The 18,468-nt window shown below is 37.3% G+C and overlaps 1 protein-coding gene and 1 long non-coding RNA gene across 3 annotated transcripts in view; one reads left to right on the forward strand and one right to left on the reverse strand.

Moving 5' to 3' along the window:
• Positions 1 to 18,468, reverse strand: part of LOC107968588 (uncharacterized) — a 169,045-nt gene that overhangs the window by 39,999 nt on the left and 110,578 nt on the right. The window lies entirely within an intron of this gene.
• The window catches only part of TMCO5A (transmembrane and coiled-coil domains 5A), a 33,499-nt gene that overhangs the window by 9,782 nt on the left and 5,249 nt on the right, over positions 1 to 18,468 (forward strand). Inside the window, exons 11-12 of one of the 2 annotated variants that reach the window (XM_009428772.3) lie at positions 3,307 to 3,347; positions 6,666 to 7,052. In XM_009428772.3, the coding sequence (XP_009427047.1) occupies positions 3,307 to 3,347; positions 6,666 to 6,864 (240 nt within the window). In that variant the 3' untranslated portion in view covers positions 6,865 to 7,052. Of the gene's footprint in view, positions 1 to 3,306; positions 3,348 to 6,665; positions 7,053 to 18,468 lie in introns of those variants that run through there. The other variant, XM_510291.7, reaches the window with a different exon arrangement.

Here is an 18,468-nt window from a genome sequence, read left to right on the forward strand (position 1 = left end):
TCTCCCCACAGCTCATCAAAATATTCCTTCTAACTATGTATCAGAGGAAAAAAATAAAGTTGTCTACATCAAGCTCATCAGGGTCCCATGATGGTTCAATGACCTAGTGATGTCTGAGCAACTTTGCAGACAGGATGCCTGAGAACTGACTGTTTGGCAAGCCATGTAATCTTACTCAAACTATAGATCAAAATTTGTAATCCTAAAAGTTTCTTTCTAATTCAAATTCTGTTAGCCTCATTTCCACAGCTCTAATTTTTTTTAGTAGAAAGATGAAGTCTCACTATGTTGTTCAGGCTGGTCTTTAACTCCTGGGCTCAAGGGTTCCTCCCACCTCAACCTCCCAAGTAGCTAGGACTACAGGCACCCACCACCATGCCTGGCTTGCTCTAAAATGTGATCATAATTCCTCTTTTCATCTCACAAGGAAGGTTAAAGGACAATGAAATAACTGAGAAAATATTTTGAAACAAGAATGCCACAGAAATACAGGACATAGCCTCATCTTTAGATTTTTTTTTCTTCAACTTTTAAGTTCAGGGGTACATGTGCAGGATGTGCAGGTTTGTTACATAGGTAAACGTGTTCCATGGTGGTTTGCTGCACAGATCATCCCATCACCTAGGTATTAAGCCCAGCATCTATTAGCTATTCTTCCTGATGCTCTCCTTCCCACTACCTCAACCCCACTGACAAGCTCCAGTGTGTGTTGTTCCCTGCATGTGTCCATGTGTTCTCATCATTCAGCTCCCACTTATAAGTGAGAACATGCAGTGTTTGGGTTTCTGTTCTTGGGTTAGTTGGCTGAGTAAAATGGCTTCCAATACCACCCATGTCCCTGCAAAGGACATGATATCATTCCTTTTTATGGCTGCATAGTATTCCATGATGTATATGTATCACATATTCTTTATCCAGTCTATCATTGATGGGCACTTAGGTTGATTCCATGTATTTGCTATTGTGAACAGTGCTGCAATGATATTTGTGTGCATGTGTCTCTATGATAGAATGATTTATATTCCTTTGGGTATATACCCAGTAATGACATTGCTGGGTCAAATGGTATTTCTGCCTCTAGGTCTCTGAGGAATTTCCACACTGTCTTCCACAATGGTTGAACGAATTTATACTCCCACCAACAGTGTAAAGGCATGCCTTTTTCTCTGCAACCTCACCAGCATCTGTTGTTGTTTGATTTTTTAATAATAGCAATTCTACTGGTGTCAGATGGTATTTCATTGTGGTTTTGATTTGCATTTCTCTAATGATCAGTAATGTTGAATTTTTTGTGTGTGTTTGTTGGCTGTATGTATGTCTCCTTTTGAGAAGTGTCTGTTCATCTTCTTTGCCCACTTTTTAGTGAGGTTGTTTTTTTCTTGTAAATTTGTTTAAGTTCCTTGTAGACTCTGGGTATTAGACATCTGTCAGATGCATAGTTTTCAAAAATTGTCTCCTATTCTGTAGGTTGTCTGCTCACTCTGATGATAGTTTATTTTCCCGTGCAGAAGCTCTTTAGTTTAAGTATATCCCACTTGTCTAATTTTGCTTTTGTTGCAATTGCTTTTGGCATTTTCATCAAGAAATCTTTGCCCATGCCTGTGTCCATGGTATTGCCTAGATTTTCTTCTAGGGTTTTTACTATTTTGGGTTTTACATTTAAGTTTATAATCCATCTTGAGTTAATTTTTGTATATTATGTAAGGAAGCAGTCCAGTTTCAATTTTCTGTATATGGCTAGCCAGTTTTCCCAGTATCATTTATTGAATAGGGAGTCCTCTCCCCATTGTTTGTTTTTGTCAGGTTTATTGAAGATCAGATGGTTGTAGGTGAGCAGTGTTATTTCTGAGTTTTCTATTTCATTGGTCTATGTGTCTGTTTTTGTACTAGTACCACGCTGTTTTGGTTACTGTAGCCTTGTAATATAGTTTGAAGTCAGGTAGCGTGATGACTCCAGCTTTGTTCTTTTTGCTTAGGGTTGTCTTGGCTATTAGGGCTCTTTTTGGTTCCACATGAATTTTAAAATCATTTTTTTCTAATTCTGTGAAAAATGTCAATAGTAGTTTAATGTGAATAGCATTGAATCTAGAAATAACTTTGGACAATATGGCCATTTTCATGATATTGATTCTTTCTATCCATGAACATGGAATGTTTTTCCACTTGTTTGAGTCCTCTCTGATTTCTTTCAGCGATGGTTTGTAGTTCTCCTTGAAGGAGTCTTTCACTTCCCTTGTAAGCTGTATTCCTAGGTATTTTATTTTTTTGTAGCAATTGTGAATGGGAATTCATTCATGATTTGGCTCTCTGCTTGACCGTTGTTGGTATATAGGAATGCTGTGACTTCTGCACATTGAGTTTGTAGCCTGAGACTTTGCTGAAGTAGCTCAAGATGCTTTTGGACTGAGATGATGGGGTTTTCTAGATATAGGATCATGTCACCTGCAAACAAAGATAATTTGACTTCCTCTTTTCCTATTTGAATAGCCTTTATTTCTTTCTCTTTACTGATTGCCCTGGCCAGAACTTCCAATGCTATGTTGAATAGGAGTGGTGAGAGAAGGCATCCTTGTCTTGTGCCAGTTTTCAAGGGGAATGCTTCCAGCTTCTTCCTATTTAGTATGATATTGGCTGTGGATTTGTCATATATGACTCTTATTATTTTGAGTTATGTTTTTTCAATACCTAGTTTATTGAGAGTTTTTAACATTAAGCGATGTTGAATTTTATCAGAGGCCTTTTCTGCATCTATTGAGATAATCATGGGTTTTTGTTTTTAGTTCTGTTTATGTGATGGATTATATTTATTGATTTGTGTATGTTGAAACAACCTTGCATCCCAGGGATAAAGCCAAACTTGATCACTCATCTTTAGATTTTTTATAGCTTTTAAGACTTATCTCTTAAGATATGTTTATATAGTTTTCTTAGCCTATAAGCTTCTCTAAAGGTCACTGGCTGAGCAGAAGATAGAATGGTATAGTTGAGAGAGCCAAGAATGTGGAGTCAGAGAATCCAGGTTCCAGGCCCAATCTTGCCCCTAACTGGCTATGTGACCTTGGGCAACATACTTTGCCTTTCTGTGCCTTAGTTTAGTCATATAAATATGTAAAAAGGTAGGACAAATAACAATAATAATAAATATATTTTAAAATTTTGGCCTGAAAATTATATGTGCTTATGCATATAAAAAGAATTTGTTAAAGTTATCTAAATAACATATAACTAATGGCTCGCTAAACATTATTGGATGATGATAATAGCCTCCAGAAATTACTTATTTATCAATATCCTTTCTTCTTCCAGGGTACTCCTACCCAAAAGACAGCAACATTATTCAGTAAAAAGTAAGTAAAATATCTTCAAGTAAACTTCCTATAAAATTGGGAGCCCTATTTAGCTATTCGGCAGAGGGAAAAGTCTAGACAAGGAGAGCCTTGTATATGTGCACACACACACACACACACACACACAAGTCAGCAAACTAATGTCTTTGACTGTATTTCTCAATTCTAATGTTATGACTTACTTGTTTAAAGGTAATTAATAATCTCAACTTTCCATTATTAAAAATCAACAGCCTTGTGGTATTAAGAAATAGAAATTTGATTATGTAAAAGAGATGTGGCAGATCTCTTATTTACTGCCTTTTCCCTTTAACAATTTGGATTAGCTTGATGTATCTGGTTTCCTAGTACCATTGGTAGATTAGAATGAAGACTGTCACATGCTAGTATACCACTGCCTAATAAGAGATAGAAGAGAGACAAGCATTATGAGAAAGAGCATCTAACAGTATCCAACACATAATGGTTGCTTGAAAATACTTGTTAAATTGAATAAAAATTTAAGATTCAAATACCTGAGTAGATATTCATCCTGAGGGAATCACTGTGATAGCAAAGTAAAATTGGTATTCACGAAGCTCCTACATTTTCAAGAAAAGGTCAAATTATATTCAATATAATCTGTTTAAGAAGGCATAAAGAAACATATATTCAAAATGGTATGAAATATGATTTAGAGAGAGTTCCATCAAAATGTTTAACATAAAATTATTGGTGCTTAAAGGTCAGCTCCAATTGTCTAGAAAATTTGCTTAAGTAGAATACCCCTTCATACCAGATAAATGAAATATTACATCTTTCAATATTCCTAAATACAATATTCCGGAAACAACTAGCAGAATTTTCTCTAGAACTCCTAGTTTGTTCTCTTATACTCCAACACAAGGGCCCACGATGGAATTGACTGTGTGGATTTCTAGAATAAGGACTGTCTGCCTAAAGAGACTTGGTATCCTGAAGGAAATCTTAGAAAAGAGATCCTGAAAGTCTAGCTAATCATGTCAAACTATAAATGTCTTTCCTCTCATTCTGCTTCAACATCTTGTGGGGCACTGGTACATTGGGCACTAACTCAAGAGACAAGAAAGCTAGGCTACTCCTAGGATTTTCCCTGGGAATGCAATCCCAGAACCTTCTCATGCGTATTGGCTCAAATTTCATGGAGAGTGGTGGGAAGATGTGTCAAGGGCTTCTGATTCTAATTTTTACCAAGGTGTTGTACTGAAATGAGTGCTGGCTCCTGTCACCAAGATCAACCATAGCAGCAAACTTGAGAAAAGTAGAGGGAAAGGGGCTGTTTTTGACCCTTAAGGGTGAATAGTGAATTTGTCCTGGGGCAGAGGCATCCCAAAACAGCTGGGTAAGAATAATACAGGAAAGAAATGGGGAAGGTTTCCTCATGCAAATCATATTAAAGCCATAAGGCCTAAATAACTCATCAGTTGAAAGAAAAAAAAATCAAGACCACCATAAGAAGGTTTATAAAAAATTATTACAAAATGTTACAGATAACATGAATGAAAGAAAACAACATAATCACGGATAGAAACTCATATCAAAAAAGTAAGAATTGCCTCCAAATGATTAATAAATTCAACTCAATTTCAATCAAACTCTCCAAATGGTTTTTCATGGAATTGAATAAAATAATTCTAAAATATACTCTATATGGAAGAATAAAGGGTCAAGAATAACCTGGACAGTTTTAAAGAGCAGGGAGTGGGGAACATGCCCTTCCAGATATCAGGACTTACTATGACGCTATAGTAATTATTATAGTGTGGTATTGGGACAGGAATAGCAAAACTGTCTAGTGGAATGGAAGAAAGAGTTCAGAAATTGTGCACATAGCAAACTTTGGTATGTGACAGTGATTGCATGTCAAAGGAAAAGACAGAACGAACTGTTCAATAAGAACAGCAGGGAAAAAAATGGTTATCTATATGAGATTGGATCACTAAATACAGTATATACAAAAGACAAGCCCAGATGTGTTAAAGATGTAAATGCTAAAAAAAAAAAAATCTTCAAAACTCTGTATTATTTTCTATGCTACATAATAAATTACCCCCAAAACTTAGTGACTTCAAAGAACAAACATTTATTAGCACAGTTTCTGTGGGCCAAGTGGTACTAGCCAAGTGGTTCTAGCTAGTATCTGTCAGGAAGTTGCAGTTAGGATGTTGACCAAAATTGCAGTCATTAGAAGGTTTGGCTGGAGCTAGAAGTTATATTTCCAAGGTAACTAACTCGCACATCTGGCAAGCTTTTTCTGGTAGTTGACAAAGTCTCAGTTCCTCACTGCATAGACCCTTCCATAAGGCCGCTTGAGTGTCCTCACAACATGACTGCTGTCTTCCTCCAAAGGGTGTGCAGGAAACTGCAATACCTTTATGGTGTAATCTAGGAAGCTGCACTACATACTGTGACTTTCACCATATTCCATTCTTTAGAAGTAAGTTATTAAATCCAGCCCAAACTCCAATGGAGGGGAATACTCTTGAAAGGAGGAGTAACAAAGAATCTGTAGACATATTTTTAAACTAACATAGACTTTAAATAGAAAATATAAGCATATTTCAGGTCTTGGGATAGGGAATTTTTTTAAAAAGGACATAGAAAGCATCGATCCTAATTAAAGAAAAGATGGACAAACTAGACCCTATTAAAATCGAGAATTTTTTTTCTTTAACATCTTAGAGCAAGTGAAAGTTATGAAGTTGGGAGGATACATAACAATACACATAATGGAAAAGGATTGATATCAAGAACATGAAACAAACTCTTACAAATCAATAAGAAAAGCTCAAACTACCTTGTAGATAAATGGGCAAGAAGAAACACATAAAACCAATAAACCTATAACAGATGTTCGCATCATTGTTCATCAGGGAAATGCATATTGAAGCCACAATGAGAGATTATTTTACATCCATTTGATTAGCAAAAGTGTTTAAATCTGATAATATCAAGTGTTGGAGAGGATATGGGTCCACAGAAACTTATACCTTGCTAGAGGGTTATAAGCCAATGAAACTGTTTTGAAAAACAACTTGCCAAAACAAAACAAAAAATCAGAGAACAAAATTATTTTAGTGAAAAATGCTACCAAGAAAATAAAACATGGTAATGGACAGAGAATAACCAATAGGACAGAACATGGGAGGGGGAGCTGCCATTATAAAAGGTTGTCAGGAAAGGGGGTGATAATCCATTTGAATATCAATTAGGAGCCAGATATGCATTCAGGTATGATTTATTTTTTGTTCCAAGTTTTCTAAGCTTCTGGTTAACAGTTTCATGGCATTCTCTTTTTAGGATTTTTTGCTGTCTCTTTTTCATCACCCTATTTTTCATCAGACTGCTGAGCTACATGTTTTTTCATGTAAGATTCATAAATACAGATCTCCTCGTCAATGTACTGCCCAAGGTACTGAGCAGGAGCACCTTGTGGAAGCTCAGATGCTTCTTCTTTCCATCTCTCACACTTGAGACAGAGGACATGTTACCCCACTGATTCCCCAAGAAATATCCTTGAGCAATAGAAGGGAAGTGGGATCCGAGCCTGTAGAAGGGAGGCATGAAACTTGTGGAGGAAAGAGATTTGCTTCAGTTTTTTCCTCACCGTTTGCCTGCTTGACTACTTTCTGTCACCACGTCATCTTTCCAGGATTAACCTTGACCAGTAAAAAGCTCTGTAATAGATTTATGTGGCTCTGTGGATCGGCTGAATAGTACTTGATAGTAAACAAATTTGACCATTTGGGGAATTATATAGATGCTAAGAAAAGTTAATTGATAAATTATTCTAGTGAATCTCAAAAATCTGACACACTGGATTCCTGAAATACAGAAGATTACTTACTGCTTATATTAGAACTCATAGGTTATAAGTGACCTTAGCTTAAGATAATTTATAGCAAATACATAAGTATTTATATTTACATATTTAAATATAAAATAAAATGTCTGTGAATAAATAAGCCAGGCAAGAAATCAGAAGACTCCACCAATTATCCCCCTTCAAGGACACCAATTTAACAACTATCTAAACAAAGAAAGCACCTTTTTAAGAATCAAAAATCAGGAGAGCACTCACAGTCTGTAGTTTTAACTTCATATTGCTGAGACACGGAAGAGATAGGAAAAACAGTCTGGAATCACCAACAACCCCCCTTTCCCATCCTCCAGCAGCAAGGGTGTGGTGTGGAGAGCATTTCTGTGTGGTGAGGAGAGAAAGACTGCAGCATTTGTGAGACATTGAACTCAGTGCTTCCCCATTATAACAGAAAACAAAACCAGACCAAACTCACCTGACACCTGCCCACAGAGGGCTAATTTAAACCAGCCCTAGCTAGAGGAGAATTGCTGATCCCAGCTGTCGGAATTTAAGTTTCTGCAAGCCTTGCCGCTGCCAAGCTAAAGTACTCTGGAGGCTTATATAAACTTGAAATTCCTAGGTGAGTCCTAGTGCTGCACTAGGCCCAGACACAGTGGACTTGGCAGGGAGTGGGGGTGGTCACAGAGTGGCTAAGGGAGTGCTGGAATCATCCCTCCCCTAATCCCAGGCAGCACAGCTCATGGCTCCAAAAGAGACCGTTTCCGACTGCTCAAGGAGGACTCAAGTTGGGAAGACTTTGTCTTGCATCTTGAATAGCAGCTCAGCCACAGGAAGATAGGGCACCAATCAGAGTCATGAGGCCCCCTTTCCAGGCCCTAGCTCCCAGATGACATTTCTAGACACACCCTGGGCCAGAAGGGAGCCTGCTACTTTGAAGAGGACTCACTCCTGGAAGGACACATCACCTGCTAACTGAAAAGCCTCTGGGCCCTAAATAACCAGCAGCGATACTTAGGTACTATGTGGAGGGCTTTAGATGAGACCCTAAGAATTTCTGACTTCAGGTGAGACTCAGCATAGTCCCAGCTATTGTGGCTATGGGTCAAGATTCCTTCTACTTGAGAAAAACAGAGGAAAAAGCAAAGTGGACTTTGTCTTCCAGCTTGGTCACAGTGAGGTAGAGCACAGAGTGAGCCCTTGGGTTCCCAATTTCAGGACTTGGCTCTTGGAATACATTTCTGGAACTGCCCTAGGCCAGAGGGGATCCCACTGCCCTGAAGGGCAAGTCCCAGGCCAGGCAGCATTCACTACAAGCTAACTGAAGAGCCTTGGGGCCTTCTTTAAGGAAACATTAGTGGTAGTCCGGCAGTACTCCCCATAGGCCTATGGTGGCAGTGGCCATGGTGTAAGGCATCTCTGCTTTTGGAAAGGGGAGGGAAGAATGGGAAGAACTGAGTCTTTTGGTTTGAATGCCAGCTCATCTGCAGTACAATAGAATATCAGGTGGACTTCTAAAGCTCTTGACTCTAGACCCTGGCCCCTGAAAGCACCTCTGGACATGCACAGGGCCAGGGGTAACTCACCACCCTGAAGGGAAGGACACAAGCCTGGTTGCTTTGCCACCTGCTGATTGTAGAGCCCCCAGGGCCTTGAGTGAACATAGGCCATAGCCAGGGAGTGACTACAGCAGGACTCGGGTAAGACCCAGTGCTGTGCTGGCTTCAGGTCTAACGGTTCAGCACAGTCCTAGTGGTTTTGGCCACAGAGGTACTTGTGTTACACCACTCAGAGCTCCAGGTGACTCAGAAAAGAGAGAGATGCCATTCATTTGGGGGGAAGTAAGGAAAGAGAATACGAACCTCTGCCTGATAATCCAAAGAATTCTTCCAGATTTTGCTTAAAACCATCAAGGTGGTACCTCTACAAGTTGGCAAGAACCACAGTATTACTGGGCTTAGGGTGGCCCCTAAAGCAGATATGGCTTAGATCACAACATCAAAGTCCTTTTGAATATCTGGAAGGCCTTCCCAAGTAGAATGGGTACAAACAAGCCCAGATTGAGAAGACTACAATAAATGCCTAACTCTTCAATGCCCCAGCACCAAACATCTACAGGCATCAAAAACATCCAGGAAAACATGACCTCACCAAACTAACCAAGTAAGGCACCAGGGACCAATCCTGGAGAAACAGAGATATGTGACCTTTCAGGAAGAAATTTAAAATACCTGTTTTGAGGAAACTCAAATTCAAGATAACACAGAGAAGAAACTCAGAATTCTATCAGAAAAATTTAACAAAGAGATTAAAATAATTTAAAAGAATCAAGCAGAAACTCTGGAGTTAAAATGCATTTAGCATAATGAAGAATACACCAGAGTCTTTTAATAGCAGAATTGATCAAGCAGAAGAAAGAATTAGTGAGCTTAAAGACAGGCTAATTGAAAATACACAGTCAGAGGACATAAAAGGAAAAAAATAAAATAAAAAACAAAGCACACCTACAGGATCTAGAAAGTAACCTCAAAAGAAAAAATCTAAGAGTTACTGGCCTTAAAGGGGAGATAAACAGATAGGCATAGAAAGTTTATTCAAAGGAATAACAACAAAGAACTTCCCAAACTTAGAGAAAAATATCAATATCCAAATATAGAACACCTACAGATTTAACCCAAAGAAGACTATGTCAAGGCATTTAATAATCAAACTCCCAAAGGTCAAGGATAGAGAAAGGATCATAAATGCAGCAAGAGAAAAGAAAAAAATAATGTACAATGGAGCTGTAATATATCTGGCAGCAGACATTTCAATGAAAATCTTACAGACCAGGGGAGACTGCCATGATATATTTGAAGTGCTAGATGAAATAAACATTTATCCTGCGATAGTATTCTGGTGAAAATGTCCTTCAAACATGAAGGAGAAATACAGGCTTTCTAGACAAACAAAATCTGAGGGACTTCATCAACACCAGACCTAATCTACAAGAAATGCTAAAGGGAGTACATTAGTCAGAAAGAAAAGGACATTAATGAGCAATAAGAAATTATCTGAAGGTACAAAACTACTGCTAATAGTAAGTACACAGAAAAACACAACATTATAACATTGTAACTGTGGTATGTATACTACCTTAAGTAGGAAAACTAAACAATGAACCAATCAAAAATAATAACTATAACAACTTTTCAAAACATAGACAGTATAATAAAATATAAATAGAAACAACAAGAAGTTAAAAAGTGGGGGTACAAAGTTAAGAAACAGAGCCTTTGATTTCTTTTTTCATGTTTGTTTATGCAAGTAATGTTAAGTTGTTATTAGCTTAAAATAATGGGTTATAAGATAGTATTTGCTAACCTCATGGTAATCTCAAAAAACATACAATGAATACACAAAAAAATGCAAAAGAAAAACTAAATTATATCACCAGACAGAATCACCTTTACTAGAAGGAAGACAGGAAGAAAAGAAAGAAGGAAGAGAAGACCACAAAACAACAAGGAAACAACAAAATGGCAGAGGTAATTTTTTACTTATCATCAATAACATTGAATGCAAGTGGACTAAACTCTCCAATCAAAGGACATAGACTGGCTGAATGAATTTACAAACAGGACCCAAAGATCTGTTGCCTAAAAGAAACACACTTCAGGCAAGAATAACTATTCTTATATAAGACAAAATAGATTTAAAGAGTAAAAAAAAAAAAAAAAAAAAAAACTTAACAAGATTGAACCATGAAGAAATCCAAACCTGAAAAGACCAATAACAAGTAATGAGATCAAAGCTGTAATAAATAGTCTCCCAGTAACGAAAAGCTCAGGACCTGATGACTTCACTCCTGAATTCTACCAAACATTTAAAGATGAACCACAGGGGTTGCAATCCTAGTCTCTGATAAAACCAACTTTAAACTGTTACAAATATCAAAAGAGACAAGGGCATCACATAATGGTAAAGGGATCAACGCAACATGAAAAGCTAAATATCCTAAATATATATGCACCCAATACAGGAGCACCCAGATTCATAAAGCAAGTTCTCAGAGACATACAAAGAGACTTAAACTCCCACACAATAATAGTGGAAGACTTTAACATCCCACTGTCAATATTAGATGGATCAACAAGGCAGAAAATTAACAAGAATATCCAGGACTTGAACTCAGCTCTGGACCAAGCAGATCTAATAGACATCTACAGAACCCTCCACCCCAAATCAACAGAATATACATTCTTCTCAGCACCACACTGCACTTATTCCAAAATTGACCACATAATTGGAAGTAAAACACTCCTCAGCATATGCAAAAGAATGGAAATCATAACAAACAGCCTCTCAGACCACAGTGCAATCAAATTAGAACTCAGGATTAAGAAAGTCACTCAAAGCCACACAACTACACGGAAACTAAACAACCTGCTCCTGAATGACTACCGGGTAAATAACGAAATGAAGGTAGAAATAAACAAGTTCTTTGAAACCAATGAGAACAAAGATGCAATCTACCAGAATCTCAGGCACACATTTAAAGCAATGTGTAGAGGGAAATTTACAGCACTAAATGCCCACAAGAGAAAGGAGGAAAGATCTAAAATCAACACCCTAACATCACAATTAAAAGAACTAGAGAAGCAAGAGCAAACAAATTCAAAAGCTAGCAGAAGGCAAGAAATAACTAAGAACAGAACAGAACTGAAGGAGATAGAGACACAAAAAACCCTTCAAAAAATCAGTGAAGCCAGGAGCTGGTTTTTTGAAATGATCAACAAAATAGATAGACCACTAGCCAGACTAATAAAGAAGAAAACAGAGAATCAAATAGACGCAATAAAAATGATAAAGGGGATATAACCACTGATCCCACAGAAATATAAACTACATCAAAGAATACTATAAACACCTCTATGCAAATAAACTAGAAAATCTAGAAGAAATAGATAAGTTCCTGGATACATACACCCTCCCAAGACTAAACCAGGATGAAGTTGAATCCCTGAATAAACCAATAACAAGTTCTGAAATTGAGACAGCAATTAATAGCATACCAACCAAAAAAAGTCCAGGACCAGATGGATTCCCAGCCAAATTCTACCAGAGGTACAAAGAGTAGCTGGCACCATTCCTTCTGAAACTATTCCAAACAATAGAAAAAGAGGGAATCCTCCCTAACTCATTTTATGAAGCCAGCATTATCCTGATACCAAAACCTAGCAAAGACACAACAAAATAAGAAAATTTCAGGCCAGTATCCCTAATGAACATCAATTTGAAAATCCACAATAAAATACTGGCAAACCAAATCCAGCAGCATATCAAAAAGCTTGTCCACTACGATCAAGTTGGCTTCATCCCTGGGATGCAAGGCTGGTTCAACGTATGCCAATCAATAAACGTAATCCATCACATAAACAGAACCAATGACAAAAACCACATGATTATCTCAATAGATGCAGAAAAGGCTTTCAACAAAATTCAACAGCCCTTCATGCTAAAAACTCTCAATAAACTAGGTATTGATGGAACATTTCTCAAAATAATGAGAGCTATTTATGACAAACCCACAGCCAATATCATACTGAATGGGCAAAAACTGGAGGCATTCCCTTTGAATACCGGCACAAGACAAGGCTGCCCTCTCTCACCACTCCTATTCAACATAGTATTGGAAGTTCTGGCCAGGGCAATCAAGCAAGAGAAAGAAATAAAAGGTATTCAATTCCAAAAAGAGGAAGTCAAATTGTCTGTGTTTGCACATGACATGATTGTATATTTAGAAAACCCCATCGTCTCAGCCCCAAATCTCCTTAAGCTGATAAGCAACTTCAGCAAAGTCTCAGGATACAAAATCAATGTGCAAAAATCACAAGCATTCCTGTACACCAATAATAGACAAACAGAGAGCCAAATCATGAGTGAACTCCCATTCACAATTGCTACAAAGAGAATTAATATACCTAGGAATACAACTTACAAGGGATGTGAAGGAACTCTTCAAGGAGAATTACAAACCACTCCTCAAGGAAATAAGAGAGGATACAAACAAATGGAAAAACATTCCATGCTCATGGATAGGAATGATCAATGTCGTGAAAATGGCCATACTTCCCAAAGTAATTTATAGATTCAGTGCTATCCCTATCAAGCTACCACTGACTTTATTCAAAGAATCAGAAAAAACTACTTTAAATTTCATATGGAACCAAAAAAGAGCCCATATAGCCAAGACAATCCTAAGCAAAAAGAACAAAGCTGGAGGCATCGTACTACCTGACTTCAAACTATACTACAAGGCTACAGTAACCAAAACAGCATGGTACTGGTACCAAAACAGATATATAGACTAATGGAACAGAACAGAGACCTCAGAAATAATGCCACACATCTACAACAATTGATCTTTGACAAACCTGACAAAAACAAGCAATGGGGAAAGGATTCCCTATTTAATAAATGGTGTTGGGAAAACTGGCTAGCCATATGTAGAAAGCTGAAACTGGATCCCTTCCTTACACCTTATATAAAAATTAACTCAAGATGGATTAAAGACTTAAACGTGAGACCTAAAACCATAAAAACCCTAGAAGAAAACCTAGGCAATACCATTTAGGACATAGGCATGAGCAAATACTTCATGACTAAAACACCAAAAGCAAAGGCAACAAAAACCAAAATAGGTAAATGGGATATACTTAAACTAAAGAGCTACTGCACAGCAAAAGAAACTATCATCAGAGTGAACAGGCAACCTACAGAATGGGAGAAAATTTTTGCAATCTATCCATCTGACAAAGGGCTAATATCCAGAATCTACAAAGAACTTAAACAAATTTACAAGAAAAACAAACAAACAACTCCACCAAATAGTGGGCAAAGGATATGGACAGACACTTTCCAAAAGAAGACATTTATGCAGCCAACAAACATGAAAAACAGCTCATCATCACTGGTCATTAGAGAAATGCAAATCAAAACCACAATGAGATACCATCTCACATCAAAACCACAATGAGATACCATCTCACACCAGTTAGAATGGCGATCATTAAAAAGTCAGGAAACAACAGATGCTGGGGAGAATGTGGAGAAATAGGAACACTTTTACACTGTTGGTGGGAGTGTAAATTATTTCAACCATGTGGGAGATCATGTGGCATTTCCTCAAGGATCTAGAACTAGAAATACCATTTTACCCAGCAATTCCATTACTGGGTATATACCCAATGGACTATAAATCATTCTACTAAAAAGACACATGCACACGTATGTTTATTGTGGCACTGTTCACAATAGCAAAGACTTGGAACCAACCCAAATGCTCATCAATGATACACTGGATAAAGAAAATGTGGCACATATACACCATGGACTACTATGCAGCCATAAAAAAGGACGAGTTCATGTACTTTGCAGGGCCATGGATGAAGCTGGAAACCATCATTCTCAGCAAACTAACACAGGAACAGAACACCAAACACCACATGTTCTCACTCATAAGTGGGAGTTGAACAAGAGAACACATGGACACAGAGGGGAACATCACACACTGGGGCCTGTCAGGGGGTGGGGGGTTAGGGGAGGGATAGCATTAGGAGAAATACCTAATGTAGATTATGGGTTGATGGGTGCAGCAAACCACCATGGCACGTGTATATGTATGTAATAAACCTGCACATTCTGCACATGTACCCCAGAATTTAAAGTATAATTAAAAAATAAATAAAGATGAACTAATACCAATCCTATTCAAACTATTCCAAAACACAGGAGAGGAGGGAATACTTCCAAACTCATTCTGTAAGGTCAATATTACCCTGACACCAAAACCAGACAAAGACACATCAAAAAAGAAAACTACAGGCCAAAATATCTGATGAATATTGGTGCAAAATCCTCCACAAAATACTAGCAAACCAAATTCAACAATACATTAAAAATATCATATATCATGACCTGGGATGCAGGGATAGTTCGACATACACAAATCAATCAATGTGATTCATTATATCAACAGAATGAAGGACAAAAACCCTATGATCATTTCAACTGATGCTGAAAAAGCAATTGATATAATTCAACAATGCTTCATGATAAAAGCCCTCAAAGAACTGGAGATAGAAAGAACATAGCTCAACGTAATAAAAGCCATATATGACAGACCCACAGCTAGTATCATACTGAATAAGGAAAAACTGAAGGCCTTTCCTCTAATATCTGGAACATGTCCACTTTCATGACTGTTATTCAGTATAGTACTGGACATCCTAGCTAGAGCAATCAGAAAAGAGAAATAAAGAAAGAACATCCAAATTGGAAAGAAAGAAGTCAAATTCTGCTTGTTTTCAGATGATATTATATTTGGGAAAAAAATTAAAGAATCCACCAAAAAAAAACTATTTAGAACTGATGAACAAATTCAGTAAAGTTGCAGGATACAAAATCAACATACAAAAATCAGTAACTTTTTAAATAAGTTATTGGGGTACAGTTGGTATTTGGTCACATGAGTAAGTTCTTTAGTGGTGATTTGTGAGATTCTGGTGCACCCATCACCCCAGCAGTATACACTGCACTATATTTGCAGTCTTTTTAAAAATATTTTTGTCCCTACATTTTTGTCCCTCACTCCCTACCACTCTTCCCCACAAGTCCCCAAAGTCCATTGTATCATTCTTATGCCTTTGCGTCCTCATAGCTTAGCTCCCACATATCAGTAATAACATATGATGTTTGGTTTTCCATTCCTGAGTTACTTCACTTAGAATAATGGCCTCCAATCTCATCCAGGTTGCTGCAAATGCCATTATTTCATTTCTTTTTATGGCTGAGTAGTATTCCATCATATAAATATACCACAATTTTTTTATCCATTAGTTGATTGATGGGCATTTGGGTTGGTTCCATGATTTTGCAATTGCAAATTGTGCTGCTATAAACATGAGTGTGCAAATATCTTTTTTGTATGATGACTTCTCCTCCTGGTAGATATCCAGTAGTGGAATTGCTGGATCAAATGGTAGTTCTACTTTTAGTTGTTTAAAGAATCTCCACACTGTTTTCCATAGTGTTTGTACTAGTTTACATTCCAACCAGCAGTGTAGAAGTGTTCCCTCTTCACCACATCCACGTCAACATCTACTGGTTTTTGATTTTTTGATTATGGCCATTCTTGCAAGAGGAAGGTGGTATCACATTGTGGTTTTGATTTGCATTTCCTTGATCATTAGTGATATTGAGCATTTTTTCATATGTTTGTTGGTCATTTGTATATCTTCTTTTGAGAATTGTCTATTCATGCCCTTAGGCTAATTTTTAATGGGATTGTTTGGTTTTTCTTGCTGACTTGTTTGAGTTTGTTCTAGATTCTGAATATAGATTCTGAATAGTCCCTTGTCAGATGTGTAGATTGCGAAGATTTTCTGCCACTCTGTGGACTGTCTGTTTACTCTGCTGACTATTCCTTTTGCCATGCAAAAGCTCTTTAGTTTAATTAAGTCCCAACTATTTATCTTTGTTTTTATTGCATTTGCTTTTGGGTTCTTGGTCAGGAAATCCTTGCCTAAGCCAATGCCTAAAAGGGGTTTTCCAATGTTATCTTCTAGAATTTTTATAGTTTCAGGTCTTAGATTTAAGTCCTTAATCCATCTTGAGTTGATTTTTGTATAAGGCAAGAGATGAGGATCCAGTTTCATTCTCCTACATGTGGCTATCCAATTATCCCAGCACTATTTGTTGAAAAAGGTGTCCTTTCCCCATATTATGTTTTTGTTTGCTTTGTCGAATATCAGTTGGCTATAAGTATTTGGGTTTATTTCTGAGTTCTCTATTCTGTTCCATTGGTCTATGTGCCTATTTTTATACCAGTACCATGCTGTTTTGGTGACTATGGCCTTATAGATTTGTTTGAAGTCAGGTAGTGTCATGCCTCCAGACTTGTTCTTTTTGCTTAGTCTTGCTTTGGCTATGCGGGCTCCTTTTTTGTTTTATATCAATTTTAGATTTTTTTTTCTATTTCTGTGAAGAATGATGGTGGTATTTTGATGGGGATTGCATTTAATTTGTAGATTGCTTTTGGCAGTATGTCATTTTCACAATATTGATTCTACCCATCCATGAGCATGGGATGTGTTTCCATTTGTTTGTCATCTATGATTTCTTTCAGCAATGTTTTTCAGTTTTTCTTGTAGAGGTCTTTCACCTCCTTGTTTAGGTAAATTCTTGAATATTTTATTTTATTTTTGAGCTACTGTAAAAGGGGTTGAATTCTTGATTTGATTCTCCACTTGGTCACTCACTGTTGGTATATAGAAGAGCTACTGATTTGTGTACATTAATCTTGTATCCGGAAACTTTGCTGAATTCTTCTATCAGTACTAGGAGCCTTCTGGAGGAGTCTTTAGGGTTTTCAAGGTAAACGATCATATCATCAGCAAACAGTGACAGTTTGACTTCCTCTTTACCTATTTGGGTGCCCTTTATTTTTTTCTCTTGTCTGATTGCTCTGGCTAAGACTTACAGTACTATGTTGAAGACGAGTAGTGAGAGTGGGCATCCTTGTCTTATTCCAGTTCTCAGAGGGAATGCTTTCAACTTTTCCCCATTCAGCATTATATTGGCTGGTGATTTGTCATAGATGGCTTTTATTACATTGAGGTATCTCCCTTGTATGCCAATTTTGCTGAGAGTTTTAATCATAAAGCAATGCTGTATTTTGTCAAACGCTTTTTCTTCATCTATTGAGATGATCATGTGATTTTGGTTTTAATTCTGTTTATGTGGCATATAACCTTTATTGACTTGTGTATATTAAACCATCTCTGCATCCCTGGTATGAAACCCACTTGATCATGATGGATTATCTTTTTGATATGTTGTTGGATTCAGTTAGCTAGTATTTTGTTAAGGATTTTAGTATCTATCTTCATCAAGGATATCAATCTGTAGTTTTCTTTTTTGGTTGTGTCCTTTCCTGGTTTTGGTATTAGGGTGATGGGGGCTTCACAGAATGAATTGGGGGATGGGGGTTCCCTCTTTATCTTGTGGAATAGTGTCAAAATGGTTGGTACCAATTCTTCTTTGAATGTCTTGTAGAATTCTTCTGTGAATCCGTCTGGTCCTGGACTGTTTTTTGTGTGGGTAATTTTCAAATTGCCATTTCTATCTCACTGCTTGTTATTGGTCTGTTCAGTGTATCTAATTCTTCCCAGTTTAAGCTAGGAGGGTTGTATCTTTCCAGGAATTTATCGGTCTCTTCTAGATTTTATCGATTACATGTGT

This window comes from Pan troglodytes, chromosome 16 (assembly GCF_028858775.2).
Source record: "Pan troglodytes isolate AG18354 chromosome 16, NHGRI_mPanTro3-v2.0_pri, whole genome shotgun sequence".
Taxonomy (NCBI): Eukaryota; Metazoa; Chordata; class Mammalia; order Primates; family Hominidae; genus Pan; species Pan troglodytes.